Source organism: Hirundo rustica, chromosome 3 (genome assembly GCF_015227805.2).
Source record: "Hirundo rustica isolate bHirRus1 chromosome 3, bHirRus1.pri.v3, whole genome shotgun sequence".
Taxonomy (NCBI): Eukaryota; Metazoa; Chordata; class Aves; order Passeriformes; family Hirundinidae; genus Hirundo; species Hirundo rustica.
Window position 1 is genome coordinate 26,958,510 of NC_053452.1, and position 16,919 is coordinate 26,975,428.

Below are 16,919 nucleotides of genomic sequence, written 5' to 3' on the forward strand. Positions count from 1 at the left end.
TACTAGCAGCTGGACACCTCTGCTTATTAGTAGTGTTTTAAAAAAAAAAAAAGTGGGGAAAAAAATTACAGCACCATTGCTACATTGTTAAAAATTGTCAGCAATAGCTGACTAAATTAAATCAGAAAGCCCTTTAAAACATGAAATACTGTTGATTATGGCTGATCTGGAAATCAGACAGAGGAGAGGGGTGGGGAATACCACTATCAGAACTCATTCACATTCCTAAGAGAACATTGGCTTTCAAGATGAAAACAAACACGAGAAGATGAATGTGGTTTTTTATGTGTAATCACTTAAATTCTATCTAAAATCCAGCAATATAAGCCTTCGACCATAATATAAATACAAGTATAGTATTAGAGACTGTTGGAATTGCTACTCTTTCATTGTCTGTCAGTAATTCTCTCTCTTAATATGAAGCTTAGAATTGCGATAATGGCAAGTACTGGTATAAAAGCATAGAGTACGAGGAAATCAGCTGTGAACCGGGACAGTGCCCCGGGATAGTTTTTTTCAATGAACCGGATGCCTTCCGAGAAAACACACGCAGCATTATTTGCAGTGGAACTGTTGGCTCCACCTGTCAAAAGAAACAATTTCTTTAGTAGGTAAACCAGTAAAATTAAAACTCAGACTCGTCTCTAGCTCATGCCTTGGACACACCTGACATCACTTCCATGAAGAACCATGAAGAACCATACCCACAGCAGTATTTCTCATCACTGTGGAATAAAACCAGACAACCCTGTGTTTCTGCGGTTAATCCACGACAGACTTTTTGAAGGGGAGAACAAAGGGTCACTATGAGCTCTCTCTTCTGTTCTTGGCAAACAAGGATTTATGGCTTTTCAGACACATTATCTGGAGTGGCATCAAGAAGCAAGTTGCCCCACGTGGTAGACTTAACAGTGTGCATATGTGTTGAGGGTTCCAAAATGCAAGAAATGGTGACTGTCTGAAGGACACATTAAAAATGAGGTGTTTATTGGTACTAATGGAGTCATGGATTCGTTTTCTAACAGTTGTTCTTCTTGTAATAAAGAGGCGCAGGAGAGATTAATGTATAAGAAATATGTAGCCTTGGAGAGGAGCACAGACACCTGGACACACCCCAACATCTTAGGGTAGGTCCAAAGCTGTACGTTTTACCCCATTAATATGCATTAGCTACTAACCCTGCCACCCTGATTGATTCTCTTGTTTTGTAGGTTATCTTGCTCACAACCAGCAAAGTACAGCCTGACAGACCCAAGCTGCTCAATAAATGCCATGAAAACACATTTGAACAGAAACCTCTCTAGTATTAGAGGAGATACCTGGTCAGCTGTCTGTTACCTCTCGATACTCCCTCCACTGATGTTTGGTCTTAGCCTGTGCAATTCTCTTGATGCTCTATTTGTGTAACATTGCTCAAAAAAAAAAAATTCCAGCCTGTAACAAACTTAGCTTCCAAAATTCCTCCAAAGAGGGGCTAAGAGAACAGGTGAAAAAGAGAAAGATGGAAGAACTGGAAGAATGAGAAATGGTTGGAATAAAAGAATGGAATTCTGCTCTAGCTTGCTGATGTGGCATTATAGTCTTTACTTATTATTAAGCTCTTTTTAGGAATTCAAAAGTTACCTTTATTTTATCAGGATACGTGTACATAGAAGGAAAATAAGCATCAACATCTCATTAAAATTATTTATAATGGACTTTTTTTTGAACACTTACCACATGTGAAGTTTAAGCCATAAAATTCATTGACTACAAGGACTTCACTGCTGTATTTTTGAAACGTCAGAAAACTGAGTAGTTTGAAAGGTGTTGGCATTTCTTCGATGGTCCTTAAAGAAACAGAAAAGTTAAGCTGGCTTTTGCTACATACCAAGAGCCCCCAAGTTAAAGCAAGCTCTCGTTGTTTGTAACCTGTGACAGAAACAGTTCTTGTCTCTACCTGTAGGGTTTTCAAAGATAAAGTCCAATTTTAGGGCTAAATGATGAGACAACCACGAAGGCTGTCCCTGACTTTGGTACACTGTCACAAAATTCAGCCCTGACTTGTTTATGGACAGTCACAAATAATTCTGTGGTTGTTTGCTATTCACATGGCAGTGATAAACTGAAAATGACAAGACCCAATATAAAGACCCTTACTTGCCAAAATGTGTTGCTTTCAAAGTAAGAAACCACCACCCCTCCCTTCATCTTCAAAACCAAGAAAGACTGGATAGCAATTCATTGCTGCAATAATAACAAAGCAGAAATGAAGCAAAAATAATGAGAAGAAACATTCAACAAGACTGGGCAATTTCAAGATCTAAAATACTTCAAGACTCAAGATTCAACATGAGCAAAAAAATTAACAGGAAAAACACCCAGCAACCCAGCAATGCTATTTTTATTGTCCTTCACTGCTTATGAAGATTAATAAAAAAGATTAGTAATATTAATGAGCACTGTCTGTGCTGTAAAATAAGGTTAGAAACCACTCTAATGCTTTTAAGTTATCATTAAGGCATTAGACTACAGTAGCAGTAGACATTAAACTAGCTTTATATCCTAAGTATGAGCTGAGATTTACTTTAAAGAGACAAAGCATCATCAACTTTGTTCAAATGGTTTTCTTGAGGACAACAGGACATCTGTTGTTAGGCTTACTTCATTTTCATTGGGAGGGTCACAGGTAAGCACATCCTACTTGCTCAACGTCTTAGGAAAACTGCTTTTAACGATTATACATTTATTCAGGTATGTCCCTCAAAAAACCCAATAATTTCACTATTGACAAATACAAGGGGAAAACTGTTCAAACTTCATGTGATTAAAACACAAACCCGTTTGTTTGCACAGTAATAGAGCATGTGGATCACAATTTTCCCACATATTTAATACACTACTTAATATTTTTTATAGATTTCAGTCTGTACAGGTAGAAAAAGTGACTGAAAAGTTTACTGGCTAAACTGGATAATACTACTAGTCAGATAGTAGAGAGCAACTGCTTTTTTAAACCAGCATTACTAGTGTTTAATGTCTGGTAAGTTCCAGCAGTTATTAAAAGATGTAGGAACAGGGATTTTTGGTAGGCTGCTTTAATGAGGACAGCATTTCACATCATCATGTCAGCATCAGTAAAAGAATTCAGATGAGCTGATAGATATTAATTGTTCAGTTTTATCTTCAATGTATTTCCAAAAACTGGGGGAAATCTTCAGTATCTTTGTTGGTATCTACAGATATTGTCTGGTTTTGTGTTTAGTACAAGGCCCAACAAGATTAGGTAGTTCTGCCACTGAAGGAGCACAGCTCTTCTTTCTTTTCCATTGCTACCTGTGGATTACTGGATTTCTGAAATACCAATTGTTCTAGAAACTCTTCCACAGTTGGAGCATTTTATTAGCAAGACTGTAACAAAGTAAGATTTTTTCCTACCTTACTAGTCCTGTTCCCACTATCACACCAGCTGAATTAAGTAGCACCACGCCACTCTGGACTATATTTGGGTCTTGAACCATGCCCAGTATAACAAGCGTTAGTAGTTCACCAATCATATGAGATGCTAGGACAACAGCAAAGAAAATTCCAAATCTGGAAGCATCAGGATACAATCCTGTAGTCCTGTACAAAGATGAGCAAAAGAACAGTTAAAAAACAATGTTTGGGCAGTAAACTTGGAAAGCGCCTTTTACTTTTGTTCCTATTTGGGTTTTTTTTTGCAGTGAAGAGTTTATGCTATAATCCTTAGTATATTGTTTGGAATCTTAACACAAATGACACCCACTTACTATCATGATGTAAAGTGCAGATACATGAGGTTTTCTCCATCTAGATTGAAGAGGGTTATGCAAATTATGTAATTCTTATAGAAATCCAGGCTGTTTCAAGACAATCACCATGGCTTTTCAATTCCTTAAACTAACCTGCTGCTTCTTGTAGAGTCTTTGCAGTGGGAGTCGTTCACGTAAGTCACGTATTTAAAGAACATCTTTATGCAGGTATTTAACAGGTGGGATTGTGCACTTCTGATAATGTGCAAGCAAACGTAAGTATGGACATACTCAACTAAATTAAAAACTAATTGAATTCACCACCCATGTAATTCATATCAGTGCAATTTCCCCATACTCCTGCATTCTTTAATGCACCACGCTGTTCAGTTTACCCTGAGCTAACCCAAGGCAAAGAGTCCTCTCAATCTGTACTCAAGATTTAAAGTTAAGGAAAGCCAGAAACTGCTTGACAAACTTAATTCAGCCTTATAGCGTACGTGACAGATGACAAAACCCTTTATTACATTGTGACACATTACTCTTTTTCCAAAATACCTCATACCAAAATTGGCTCACACTAGGTGCACACTGCATGCTTTGCTTAGCTAACAAGCAGCAATTCGACATTTAATTTTCTTTTTTTGTTGCTCAGTGCAAGACCCTATGTCTTTTTTTTTTTTTTAATCACATTTGAGTATGGTCTTAAAACAGAAGTATCAATTTTCTCACAGGCTTTCCTGCAGCATTTTTTCTAACACCAGAATAATTTATAAATAGATGGATGAACATTTGACTCTTCCAGCATTAAACACTCAGCGAGCTAGCAGGTATTTAACAACTTTTAAGTACAGATTGGTGTAGAAGAAACAGCTTTCCAAAGTCCTAGCCGAAAACTATTACCTCTGAGCCACTCAAATAGTTTACACAGAGATACGGAGATGCAGGCTAGCAAATCTGGGGTATGAATAGAACAGAAGAAAGCCTAAAAAAAGAAAAAAAAATCCCAAAGAAAGAATATTATAGCAATAGAATAAAACCATGATGTGAACTGTCAGAAGATCTCCCAGAGGTATCTTCAGCTAGAAAAATATGCACAGACAAGACATTTACTTGATTGCAAAAGAGGCTCTTTGAGCTTGGCCAGACCTGCCTTGTGTCTGATCAGGTCAGGGTTTGGGTCTGCCTGACCCAACCGTCTGACCCCACAAACACAAACTCAATGAGAAATGGCTTGTAAGAACACATGCCAGAGGCTGTCAAAGCCTCTCAAAAAGTTAGTCCATTCAGGAAAGTTCAGCCCTGCATAAGAACTGCCAAAATTTCATCCAGAAGCTCCTTGCCCTCAGAGGTCCAAGAGCATTGTGAAATCGCTTTGACACATCCTCGATGGCTTCCAAACAACCGCAGTATTGGAAAGATAATATCTGTAAATATTATCCATTAACTGGAGCCTCGCTATTTATTGTTGATTGTGTTTGAGCCAACCAAAGCTCAGGCACAAAGTCTCTGCCCATGTGGATTCCCTGTTTGCTAAGGAGTTGAGAATGCCACTGAGCCTGGAAAGCTGCTTTCCAAGTGGCTTTTTTCTCAGCACCAGTCATAAACAGAAGGTCAGCACAGCACTTAGTGGGAGGAAGAGTAATTTCTGTCTGTCTGTCTGTGAAAAAAAGGCTTCTCAGGGAGCCCTGCCTGAAGCAGGCAGCACTGACACCTTGCAGAAATAAAAACCCAGGCAGCTAAAGGGACAAAAGTGACTACTTTTAACATCAACACCAAACTACAAAAAAAAACTGCCCATGCATGCAAGTCCTCACACCTGGAAGAGCAGAAATCTTCCTCTCAGTGATCTTCTCTTTACACTGACATTTCAAATGGAAAAAAAAAAAAGTAAATGCTGAGCACTTCCTCTCATTGCCTGCTATAGACCAGAAGGAAGAAAATAGTAATCTTTTTTTCCTGAGTTTTTCCAGATGGGGGAAAAAATGCTACTACAAAATTCCCTGTGCAGAAATTCTGATTCAGAAGTCCAAGCAACTTTGTGTAGTCCTACTTTATCCATTTTCCATTGGTCCTACTGGAAAGTAAGAGCACTAGCATGCACTGCTACAGCATAATAGCTTCTGCACTTTAGCTCTTTTATGAGGGTGTATCCATTTACCATTTCTGAATAGCTCATCAGAGAACACGATTCCACAACACAAAGCAAGCCTGCTCATCACTTGTACACATTTTACTACAGACTGCAAACTGATTGCAACTGTCCCAGGAAAACTTTGGTGCACTAGGTATCTTTCAACATTAGAAAATAAAAAGATTGAAGGACAGAAGTCTGTGCTTTTCTCTGGAGAGCGTAAGAAAGGGATCCAGATTTCATCACTTCCATATGCTGTAGCTAAATACCAATGTCCCAGGAAATTAAAGTTTTGTTATTGTCACGTACCTAAAGGTGACTTCCTCACTCTCAGATTTTTTTTTTTGTTTCTTTTTTAATTTCCTCTCATTCTAAATGCAATGTAAAATGACACTTCCTGTTTTCAATACGACACGAGCATGGTACCTGTCCCAGGTCCATTAAAACTTCCCATGTTACCTAGAGAACTGGTAATTTACTTACTGGGGAAGTATTCTCAGCTCCGCCTGAAAGAGAAGGGCTACATTTGTGTCATCTTTCCTTATGCTTTCTGTGTAATCATTGTGAGAGACAACAGCAGGAAGCCATGCCAGGAGGCCTTTTGCTGACATGTTAACTGACACTGGTAACAAAAAGAAAATGACAACCCAACAGATGGTCCAAATGCTTACCAGTATATGAAGGCGCTGAAAATGGCCACGCTGATGACACTGAAGGGCAGGAAATGGACTATATAAGCTACAAGCATTTGCCATTTCTTATACAGGCCATCTTTACTTTCTTGGTCACTGATAGCACGTAGAGGTGGGACTGTATTAGACAGATAAGCAATAAAGTAAATTACCATTAAACAGAGAGAGCAAGACTTGTTAGTAGAAATGATCTGAAGCACAGAGACAACTTTGTGACTATATCACAAACATTCTGCCTAAACCATTCTGATCACTTTTTCCCCCACTCTATGCAAAGCATGATCCCTGCAGATTGCAAACATTGGTAGGCTTAATGAAAGAGGCCTAACTTGTCAGCATGCAAGACAGCCTCCTATTTTTGCATATACAAATTAGACATGAGAAAACCTCTGTCACTGGCTAATTTATTGAGGTGCTCTGATTTCAAGCTGACGACAGCAGTATATGTTCCCTACATGAGCAAAAGTGTTTTTAGGGCTGTAAAGAGAAGCTACTGTTGCTTTCAGTATGGCACCTGTAAGAGAAAAATACTTTCAAAAAATTTATTCATCACATAATACTCATAAATCCAATTATGCTTAATTGCTGTTAAAGTTGTTTTGTATTTCCATCCTTTCCACATGTCTGCTTTTGAGCTCAGATATTAACTAGGCCTAGACTTTGTCTTGCCTATAAAATGCTACACACGGGCAAATCTTTTGCACAGTTTAGAATAAAGCCTTCATACACAGGCCAGCTGTAAAAAACAAAGGCAGGGATCAGGGTGTATTCCCTTAAATTCCATTGAATTTTTGCTTCTGTATCAGTTGTATATCAACTCTGACATTACCTAGAACAGTGAAGATCCTTTAAATTACTATCTTCAAGAAAATACTTTATTTTATTTAAGACAGAGCAGCAGCAACACCTGCTGCTGCACGTAAGGACAGAAACTCACACAGGGCCACAGCATTGAGCATCCCTGTGTAGGGGGGGGCACTCACGCACTGGTAGACAAGCCCCACGCGGTCCTGCACGGCTCCCTGGGCCAGGTCATTCCTCAGTCTAAGAAGGAAAAAGGCTATGAACAAGCCAAATAACAGGTTCTGGAGGAGACGCATGATGATGCCTATCTTATCTCTGGAGAGGTTTCTTGTTGTTCTCCTGACAATGAAACCAAACAGCAACAAAAGGCTTGTTAGCTACAACCGAACACGTGTTGGTAGGGTATTAAGCTTTGAACAAATCTCAGGCACACAGTGTCCACGAAGAGCTAAGATATTAAAAAAGACAAGGGACGAGAACAGTGGGAGATCAAATAACCAATGAAGTACATTTATACATGGAGGGGAAACCTGAAAGATTAGTGAAGAAAAAAATATTTGCTTTAAAAATGGGGGGGGATGGAAAGCCTTACCGTAAAAGAATCAACATTTGGTAAAAGCCACTGGGGGAGTCTTTGTTTTTGAATGGTATTGGTGGCAGCTCCTTCATACACTTAGTTTTTTCAATGGTTGCCAGTACTTTGCTAAAGATCTCTGAGTTTCTATAGGCTGATACAAATTCTTGAACCCTACTGTAGGTTTTGAGTTCGTGTTCCTTGCTTCGGGTGTCCACAGATGTCAGGTCCACTGTAAAATGACAAAGTTTTTACTCTATATAACATCACTACACATTGCTTTCCCTTCGTATCTTTTTTCCCCTTGCAACCAACTTCTTGTCTCCCTTCTACAAAGTGCAAAGATGAAAAGGTCAGTTGAAAGTATTCAAGGCTTCTTTCTCCTTTCTGTTAGAAGCAGCATGAACGAATTAACTGTGCAGCCACAAGAAATCTGGTTTTTGTGACCTGTGTAGGACCCTGCAGTTCAGGTCCTTGATCTGGAAATGCAAGGCCTGAGCACAGTGCTGGTCAGACCTCTAGCATTCTCCTTGCACAACACAGAGCTGTAGAGAGCAAGACAAAGCACCACAGAATGAACACTTATGAAGAGATGACTTATCTGGTCATATATTTCTCAGGTTTTCAGGCAAGTGCTCAGACATGGCTTCATGGCTCCCCCTTGTCCTCCGCCCACTCCTCCATAACTGTGGAGCTTTATTGTTTGGTTAGTGTGAACTCACACTGTAGAGATGCCGCTCTTCTCTACTTGAGCTATTAACGCATTGCTGCACTGGGTTTCACCAACCTCCTCTGCAGATGTACTTCTCTTTTAATGTCAAATCAGAGGATGTTCAGCTGGCCAAACTCTCCTAGCAGGCTCAGCCCAAGCTGAAGGAAGTATTACTGACTGCCATGAAACTCAGGAAAGGTAATTATTTCACAGAGTTAACGGTCTTTTCTAGTAAGTCCACATAAACATATTCCTGACACTAGCAATTCTTTTGCTGGCAGATGGGAAATTAATGTGTTCCATTTTTACAAGTCATACAGATTCAGTAACAGTGCTAAAACACCTGAGATATTTCCCTTTTCCCTAACAGCAATGAATTAGCCAAGGTTTTTAAAACTGGAATGTTGTTTTCAGCAGTATTTGCTCTTACCCAATTTTATATTACTCTTCTACATCTGGTAAGATGTCTTCATCAGTTACTTATTCCTAAGGTTTCTCTCATCCTTAGATTTCAGTTTTGCAATGTTCCGTTCAACTTCAAAATACAAATTCAACAAGAGGAGGTCTTGTCCAAGATTCTTCATTTGTCCTCAAACCCTAAATTAGGCTTATGAATAGTTCCCTGGTGTTCTAAAAGCTGGAATCCAGCAGAATTGTCTTTAATGGTAGACATATCCAAAATGAAGCCTTTGCTTTTAGAAACATGAACATCCAAAACAGAGAAACACTTTTTAAAGCTTGGTCAGTGTGACTTGCTGGAAGTCACACAGGAAATAAATGCCAACTGAGTGTACTTTAAAAGAACTGTAACACTGACTACTAACTAGACCAACTATCTACATGACAGTTCAACAATATAATCCACACTAAATACATAGGATCTATTTTCCTCTGCTGCTGGTGTAAATGATATCAGAATCTGTCCCTTCATTCACATCAAATCACACAAAAAATATAAACTACCAATTTTCGAAAGACTAAATATTCTTATGATTCTTTGCTCTAATCGGTATTTTTTCCCTTTCTTGTCACATTCAAAGGTTGACATTTGAAGAATGCAGTACTCTCTTTACCAAGCTTTTTTAAAAGTGGGTCTAAATCTCAAATCATCTATGCTTTTCAAGACTATTCAAATTCATGAAGGCAAAATTATCCTCACTGTCATACCAGTATTTTCAGCTTTATCCCATTCCAGCTTCATGTCAACAACCATCCTCTCTTCTCACTGAGTTTAGAATGCCATGCAGACAATAGGAAAACACTGCCTGCTCTGAATGCAGCTTTTTGGATTGGTCAAATTCCCTGGTTAGTGCTCAGCTAGTACTGCCACAAATTAAGCTGCTGGATTTAAATAAAGTTATATACATGGCTGCATATCTGTACACATATAAACACATCCACACTCTCTTCAAACCTGTGCCTGTATGGATCAGGGACATGGATGTCCTGCAGCAAAACCAAGCCTCATTTCCAAAGTCTCCTGCTGACCCTTTTTTTTTAAATTCCTGAATTGGTAAAACAATACTCTCCAGCTTATGCCAACAGCTTGTTATCATCATCTCCTGAAATATCCATTCTGTTCCAGTAGTTCACTCTGGTCCTAATAACTCCCCAAACTTTCAGAAACCTCAAAATCAGAATTCCTGGAGACTGATGCCTCAAGTCATCCCATATTTATCCTACATCCTTCTCTCCATGCAACAACTCTTTTCAGTTGCTTGGCATCGGAGAGTCTGCAAGAGCATGGGATTTTCCACCGTTTTGGAATCAGATTCATTTTCCAACATCCAGTGCACAGCCATAGGGAAATGCCATCAGGAATCCACGGGTTTCAAGAAGTTGAGATTCCTTTTTTATCAATAGTTTACTCCTTTGCTGCAAATATGGCTATTTTATGGAGTCATTAGGAAAGACATGGGGCCAGCCTTCTCTGTGAGCTGAAAATAATTAAAAAGTTGGAGCAGAACTCAAACACATTTCTATCTCTGGAAAAACATTAACTTGGGGAAGAAAACAAATTGTTTTACCAAAACAACTTTGACAAACTTACCATAGAAGTCAAAAGGATTTGATTGTTCAGGACAAGAATAGCCACAGTCACTAAAAAATGTGATCATTTCCATAGGGTTCCCACAGAAAACCATTTCTCCAAAGCTCATGATGGCTATTTTATCAAATAACTGTTGGGGGGAAATTAATATATTAGCAGTATGTACTAAGAATCACAGAACATGCTGACTTGGAAGGAATCCACCAGGACCGTCGAGTCCAACTCCTGGCCCTGCAAAAGACACCCCAAGAATCACACCATGTGCCTGAGAGCATTGTCCAAAAGCTTCTTGAACTCCATCAGACTTGGCGCTGTGGCCACTTCCCTGAGGAGCCTGTTCCCAACCACCCTCTGTGAAAAATCTTTTTCCAAGATTCAGCCTAAACCTCCCCTGTCACACTTGAGGCCATTCCCTCAGGTCCTGTCACTGGTCACCACAGCAATCAGATCAGGAGTGCATTTACTCTTGAGTACAGCTACTGTCGTGGCAATAGAAATGCTTTGATGGGAAAAACAGTTTTGACACATTCAAACTTCCTTACTGTACTTCTCCCAAAAGAAGTTTATCCTTGCTTTCACTCCTCTCATTGGTGGTTTATGCAAAATGACACATCTTTAAGCACTAGTGGTTCTCAAAACTGTCAATGACAACAGCGTACAGAGGTAATCCACAGAAAGAAATGCGGCTTTCTAACTTCACTTCTAATGCAGATGCACTTACTGACTGACCTCCTTCGGTGCTTAACAGCTCCAGTCTGTAAAACCCTCCAAATTGTTGGCAAGGTTATCCTGAAGTGCTTGGGGACTCTAACAGCACTGCTCTCCAGGTGAACATCTGAAGGTTCCTACTGGCTGTGATCAATCCATGGTCTCAAGACCAGGGATGCCTTCAGCCCAGAAAAGCACCGTTGCTCCTCTCCCCCGTAAATGCTCCACAACCATTCACACTCCATTCAGTTGGCCAAAGAAGAGGAGTTTTGCATTCACGAGGCAGGTGGTGGATAAGAGCAAAGTGAGAAACAGTAATGGGAAGAGAGAAAAGCTCACCCCAGCACAAACCCTGCAAGCAAGGCAGGACTGCCCCACCACAGGACCAAGATGTACCCACATGCCTTGTCATGGCTTCCCCCACTGGCTTTGGTTTGGGTAGTTGCATAACACAAGCACCAGGCACACAGTCAGAGTCCATGCTATTTTCACAAGGCAACGTGCGTCCCAAATTGCCCTCTGACTGGCACAAGGCCAGAGTTGCAAAGTTCAATGTTCATCATGCAAAGGGAAGGAGAAGAGGCAGCTATACCCGATCTTGTACCTCCATCCTGAAAAGAACCTCATTACTGAAAGGCCTGCTGGAAAAGCCAATAGTGAGTAGATAACATCTACCTTGAAAAGTTCTGAGCGAGGCTGATGGATTGTAAGAATCACAATCCTGTCTCTGTGTGCAAGCTCTGAGAGAAGCAAGACAAGCTGGTTTGCAGTCAGGCAGTCCAGCCCTGTCGTTGGCTCATCAAGTAGCATGACCTCTGTCAAATGACAAGGAATAGCTTTAAAATTCAGGTAAATGAGGAGCAAATGGCATCACTTCTGCCCTTAAAGCTGATTTGGCAAATAACACAGAAATGACTTTACAGAAGTTCCACACATAAAACAGGGTATGCACAGATATTGCCATTACATAATCTTTCCGTTTTAGTTACTTTCAGTGGTTTCAATGACTAGGAATAGGGACATTAAAAAATACTTCAGAGCATAATACTTCTTTTCCTAAATTCATGTGAAATCTGAAAATTAAAAAAATAGTTTTGATGCATACATCTGCTTCTAAGAGCAACAATGATAAATTTCAGCATGTATGAAACTGTAAATATGAGCGACAAAATTAAGGAGTTATATATTCAGAACTAAATTTATATATACACAGAGAATTTGTTATGAACGAACCGAGAATTGTTACAACACGGCAGATGCAACTCCACAGATTGAATCAGATGTTACTGCCTTTTCTTCATTATTTCATTGCACATCAAAGGGAAAAACATACAGTCTAATTCCTTATTTTTATAGCGATAGCACAGAGGAGGGAAGCCCAACCCCAATCAGGGCACGAGGGGAGGAGAGTTTTCACTATAGGTTTACCTACACAGAGTTACTATAGCATTTACTGTAGAGTTTAGTGAGGTCCTGAGCAGCAACCTCACCCGAGGGGTCACCAGTAGCAGGGATGGCCCTCGCTGTGCTGTTTAAGCTCCTTCCTGCCTAATATGCAGTTGTAGCACATCCACATGGCTACAAGGACTCCAGCATCCAATAAATATGCGCTGTACATTCAGTCAGTGAGATTCTGGCACCTTCAAGACACTTTCTCCAGACTGACTAAATTTTTCCCATGGATAATCCTTCCATAGTTACTCAGCTTAGGTTTATTTTCATTTTAATTTTTTTGGCTCTGGAACATACATGACACTCACACATGCAGATCAAGGGCAGCTACTCCACTACAAGGCTCAGTGCTTGCACATACATGGATCTAATGTGCTCAAAAATGTTATATTAATGGCTCACAACCAACATTTGGGAAGAGTGAACGCAGAAAGACTTAAAATGGATAAATCCAAGTCTAAACCTATGCTCAGTCCCTAAGATTTTTAAATTGTCTGCTTTCCAGGATCAACCAACAGATCAATGGCAGACCTCAGTTACTGCTTATTCTTTCCTGTCATCACCAGACTGGCTTCTGCTGAATTAAAGAAAACAAAGGCTTTTGTATTTTAAAGTGGTTTATGGAGGCCTGTGGTAGGGGCACAAAGTGACACAGTTTTGTTTTGTTTTGTTTTGAAAATCCATGCAGTGGTACTTACTGGGGTCTTGTAAAAGCTGGGCTGCAACTGATACCCGCCGCCTCTCACCCCCGGAAATTCCCACAACGTTCCGGCTTCCAATTATTTTGTCAGCAATGTGGCTGAGACTCAGCTCAGCCATAACTGCATCTACCTGAAAAATAATTACAATTTCAAAAGACTAAACACAGTCCAACTGAGATACCTGTGTGCAATGGTAAAAAACAGCGAAAAAAAAAGACATCATTTTAAGTTATAGCTTTACCCATATCCTGCTTGCATCCATTCTAGTTGGACAGTATCTGGCCGAATTTCTATTTGACTAGTTTTAATATATTATTCAAATTATTTTTTAAAAATATTTCAATGTATTCTGAAATGAGTAAATTTTAGCTTCATTTGACATTAAGAGATAAGAGTTCAAAGATGGGACTAGAAGCTAAGGTACGCAGCATAATGTGCTGCTCTGGCTTCCAAAATCAGGGAGCAGGAAGGCACAGCAATTCTGGGAAAGTATAAAGTACTGAGTGGAAGACTGGGAAAGAGAGAAGACAGAAAGCAAGACTCTGGTCAGGAACATCTAATTTCATTTTTAATAGAATTCAAAAAGAGCCCTTTAAATAAATCTAAACCACACCAATTTTATCAAGAAAGTAGCTTGTAGGGTGCTTAGTAGACCAGTGCTTTTTTGAGCTGTTGTGGTTAGTGAGAGATGTCTTACAGGAGACTCAGTCGTGCTGCCCATGACTTGCCAGCACACATGGCCCTACATACCCCGGAGAAGTGAGGTTCCCCTCTGGGGAAGGGGAGCTGACCTCAATACCAGGACCAGCATCTCCTGCAGTAATAACTGCTTCAGCAGGGATTTGTCCCAGCATAATGGTGATGCCTTGGGGCACCAGCACAAACCCTTGAAGAGGTGGGACCACCAGAGAGCTTGTGTCCTACTCCTCAGCAGGGAGATCTCTCCCCATCTGCAGAATGAGGATTACGAAACCTCACAAACATAACACACAGCCATGGATGGAAGGTGCTGCTGGTGAAAGCATTACATGACATCCTGCATGACTTTTGGTAGAAGACTGTAAAATACAAACCTTCTTTTTGATGGAGTCATTGGAGCATTTCTTAAGAGTTAGCAAAGCCGTGTAGGTCAAAGACTCCTGGATGGTGAGAAAGCTTAACAAAGTGTCACTCTGAAAAAAAAAGTGAAGAGAAAGAAGCAGTTAGTCCTGTAGTAATTAAAATTTTGTCCCTCTTCACGCAAGCTTCATCATTCATACAGCTTAATAATGGATTTGTCACAAATTTACTAGCAAAATCACATTCATGTGACACTATTCCATTACACTAGCAACTTTTTTTTTTTTTTTACACAAAAGGAAGCACAGTACACAAAAAATAAATGTAAAAACCAACCTGTGGCACGTAAGAGAAGCAATCTCTGAACTGTTCCCTCTTCAGCTGACGTCCATTCACATACACTTCACCAAAGAAGTTGTCTTTATGTCCCAGTCTTCCTGATATTGCATCCAGAAGTGTTGTTTTCCCAGATCCTTTCAAACAAAAGGAATTAATCATGTGCTGAGATGAATTTTATGATTCCAAGAGTGGCAGCCTGACTTGGATGGACACATATGAAAAGTAAAGTTGGGGTTTTTCCTCAATAACTTTAAAATAATAGGCTCTGAAAATGCAGCTAATTAAGGGAAAGTAAATGGGGAAACTAGAATGCAAATTAGCATTTAATCCATTAAAAATTCACACTTTGCAGTGAAACATTTGAGTTTTGAAGTAACCTTGTCTGTTACTGAAGTTATAATTATTAGTTAGATGACAGAAGACTGAACTCTGAAAACCAAGCACCAGTTTTACAAAGCAGAAGTTAAAATCAGCCACAATTTCATTATTTAAAACACAGACCTCAATCACAATCATGCCGCTGTGGAAGTCACCAGTATTAACTGTGATCTTATTTTTTTTAAATTACCGGAGCAACTTACCAGAATTTCCTAAAATCCCCATAATCTGGCCACTTTCTATGTGAAACGAAACATCCTTCAGTATTTGCCGTGTCCATTTTTTACAATACAAAGAAAAGTTCCACCACGGGCCAACGCGCTCTCTTGGAAAACAAACATCAATAAAAAAATTAAGACAGGGAATACGGAAACATTTTGCATAAAGCAAGTGAATGGTTCACAGCTACTTGTATGTGGGATGGGAGCTGCAAGGATTTTAAAATATGGAAAAATAAAATGTATTTTCCCCCTTACCCTTTCCCCTCCTAAAGCTTGTAACCTTGGCATTGTCGGGAAGATAAAACAAGGTATGAGCACCTTTTTCAGAATGATTGCTAAGAGGCTTTCAGAGCACAACCAAAAGGGTAAACGTGAACTGTGCCTTTATTAGCTGATGATGTTTGCCAGCCATTAATCCACCCGTCCCTTTCTTTAGGGCCTCGCGTTATCCCCCCGGCAGCAGCAAGAAAGGCAGTGGGAAGGGGCACAACTTCGGGAAATCTCCTCTAAAGCAGGTCCTTCAGAGAGGCGCGAAGGAGATGCGGCGAGGCTCCGGAGGGCTCTGCCCCGAGGCGGAGGGCCCGGCGCCATGAGGGGGCCCGGGGCCATGAGGGGGCCCGGGGCCATGAGGGGGCCCAGCACCATGAGGGGGTCCGGCACCATGAGGGGGCACAGCGCCATGAGGGAACCCGGGGCCATGAGGGGACCCGGCACCATGAGGGAACCCGGCACCATGAGGGGGCCCGGCGCCATGAGGGGGTCCGGCACCATGAGGGGGCACAGCGCCATGAGGGGGCCCGGCACCATGAGGGGTGCGGCACCATGAGGGGACACGGCGCCATCGCTCTGCCCTGCTGGGCTGCGGCCAAAGCCAGAGCCCGCAGCGCCAGCCCCGCTCCCGCAGCCCCTGGCGCCGGAGCAGGGACCCTGCACACCGCCCTCCCAGCCCTACCTGATGGTGTAGGAGACACCCTGGACGCTGATGCTGTCGGGGAGTTGCCCCGCAGCTTTCCCCTGACCCGTGTGGCCGATGCTGCCACTCTTCTCCAGGGTGGGAGACGCTCTGCCCGACATCCTCGGGTGCCGGGGCTCCGCAGCCTCGCCGAGTCCCTCAAGCTGCTGGCTGGGTGCCTGGCACTGCCGCTGCCGCCGCCACCATGCCTCCTCCCCCGGCAGCACGCAGGGGCAGCTCCCGCTGCCCCGGGTCAGAGCAGGTCGCTGCCCCCCGGCACCTGCAGCCTCAAAGAAAACAGAAGGGCTCCCTGTTCTTTATTTTGCCGGAGAACAACTGATCAGCGATTAGCTGAAGCCGCTATCTGATGTACCTTTAGCCTGAGCTATTA

At 41.3% G+C, this 16,919-nt stretch overlaps 1 protein-coding gene across 1 annotated transcript; it reads right to left on the reverse strand.

Annotated features, from left to right (window-relative positions):
• Positions 1–386: 386 nt before the first annotated feature.
• ABCG5 (ATP binding cassette subfamily G member 5) lies at positions 387–16,650 on the reverse strand. The gene is made up of 13 exons (XM_040059608.1): positions 16,529–16,650; positions 15,559–15,680; positions 14,975–15,111; positions 14,653–14,751; positions 13,577–13,709; positions 12,102–12,241; positions 10,719–10,848; positions 7,975–8,188; positions 7,516–7,721; positions 6,558–6,696; positions 3,418–3,603; positions 1,711–1,829; positions 387–577 (listed from the first exon to the last, which is right to left on the reverse strand). Exons 1-13 carry the CDS (start codon positions 16,648–16,650, stop codon positions 387–389), a joined length of 1,938 nt encoding a protein of 645 aa, XP_039915542.1.
• Positions 16,651–16,919: the final 269 nt, after the last annotated feature.

Bases quoted from the DNA above. Each gene is read 5' to 3' on its own strand.
- ABCG5 (XM_040059608.1), bottom strand. From the start codon at position 16,650: ATGTCGGGCAGAGCGTCTCCCACCCTGGAGAAGAGTGGCAGCATCGGC. The intron at 6,697-7,515 runs GTGAGTTTCTGT...TGTCTAATACAG, and splicing joins GCTCAATGCTGTGGCCCTGT to TCCCACCTCTACGTGCTATC. The intron at 3,604-6,557 runs GTAAGCATTTGG...ATCTTTGTACAG, and splicing joins TTCAGCGCCTTCATATACTG to GACTACAGGATTGTATCCTG.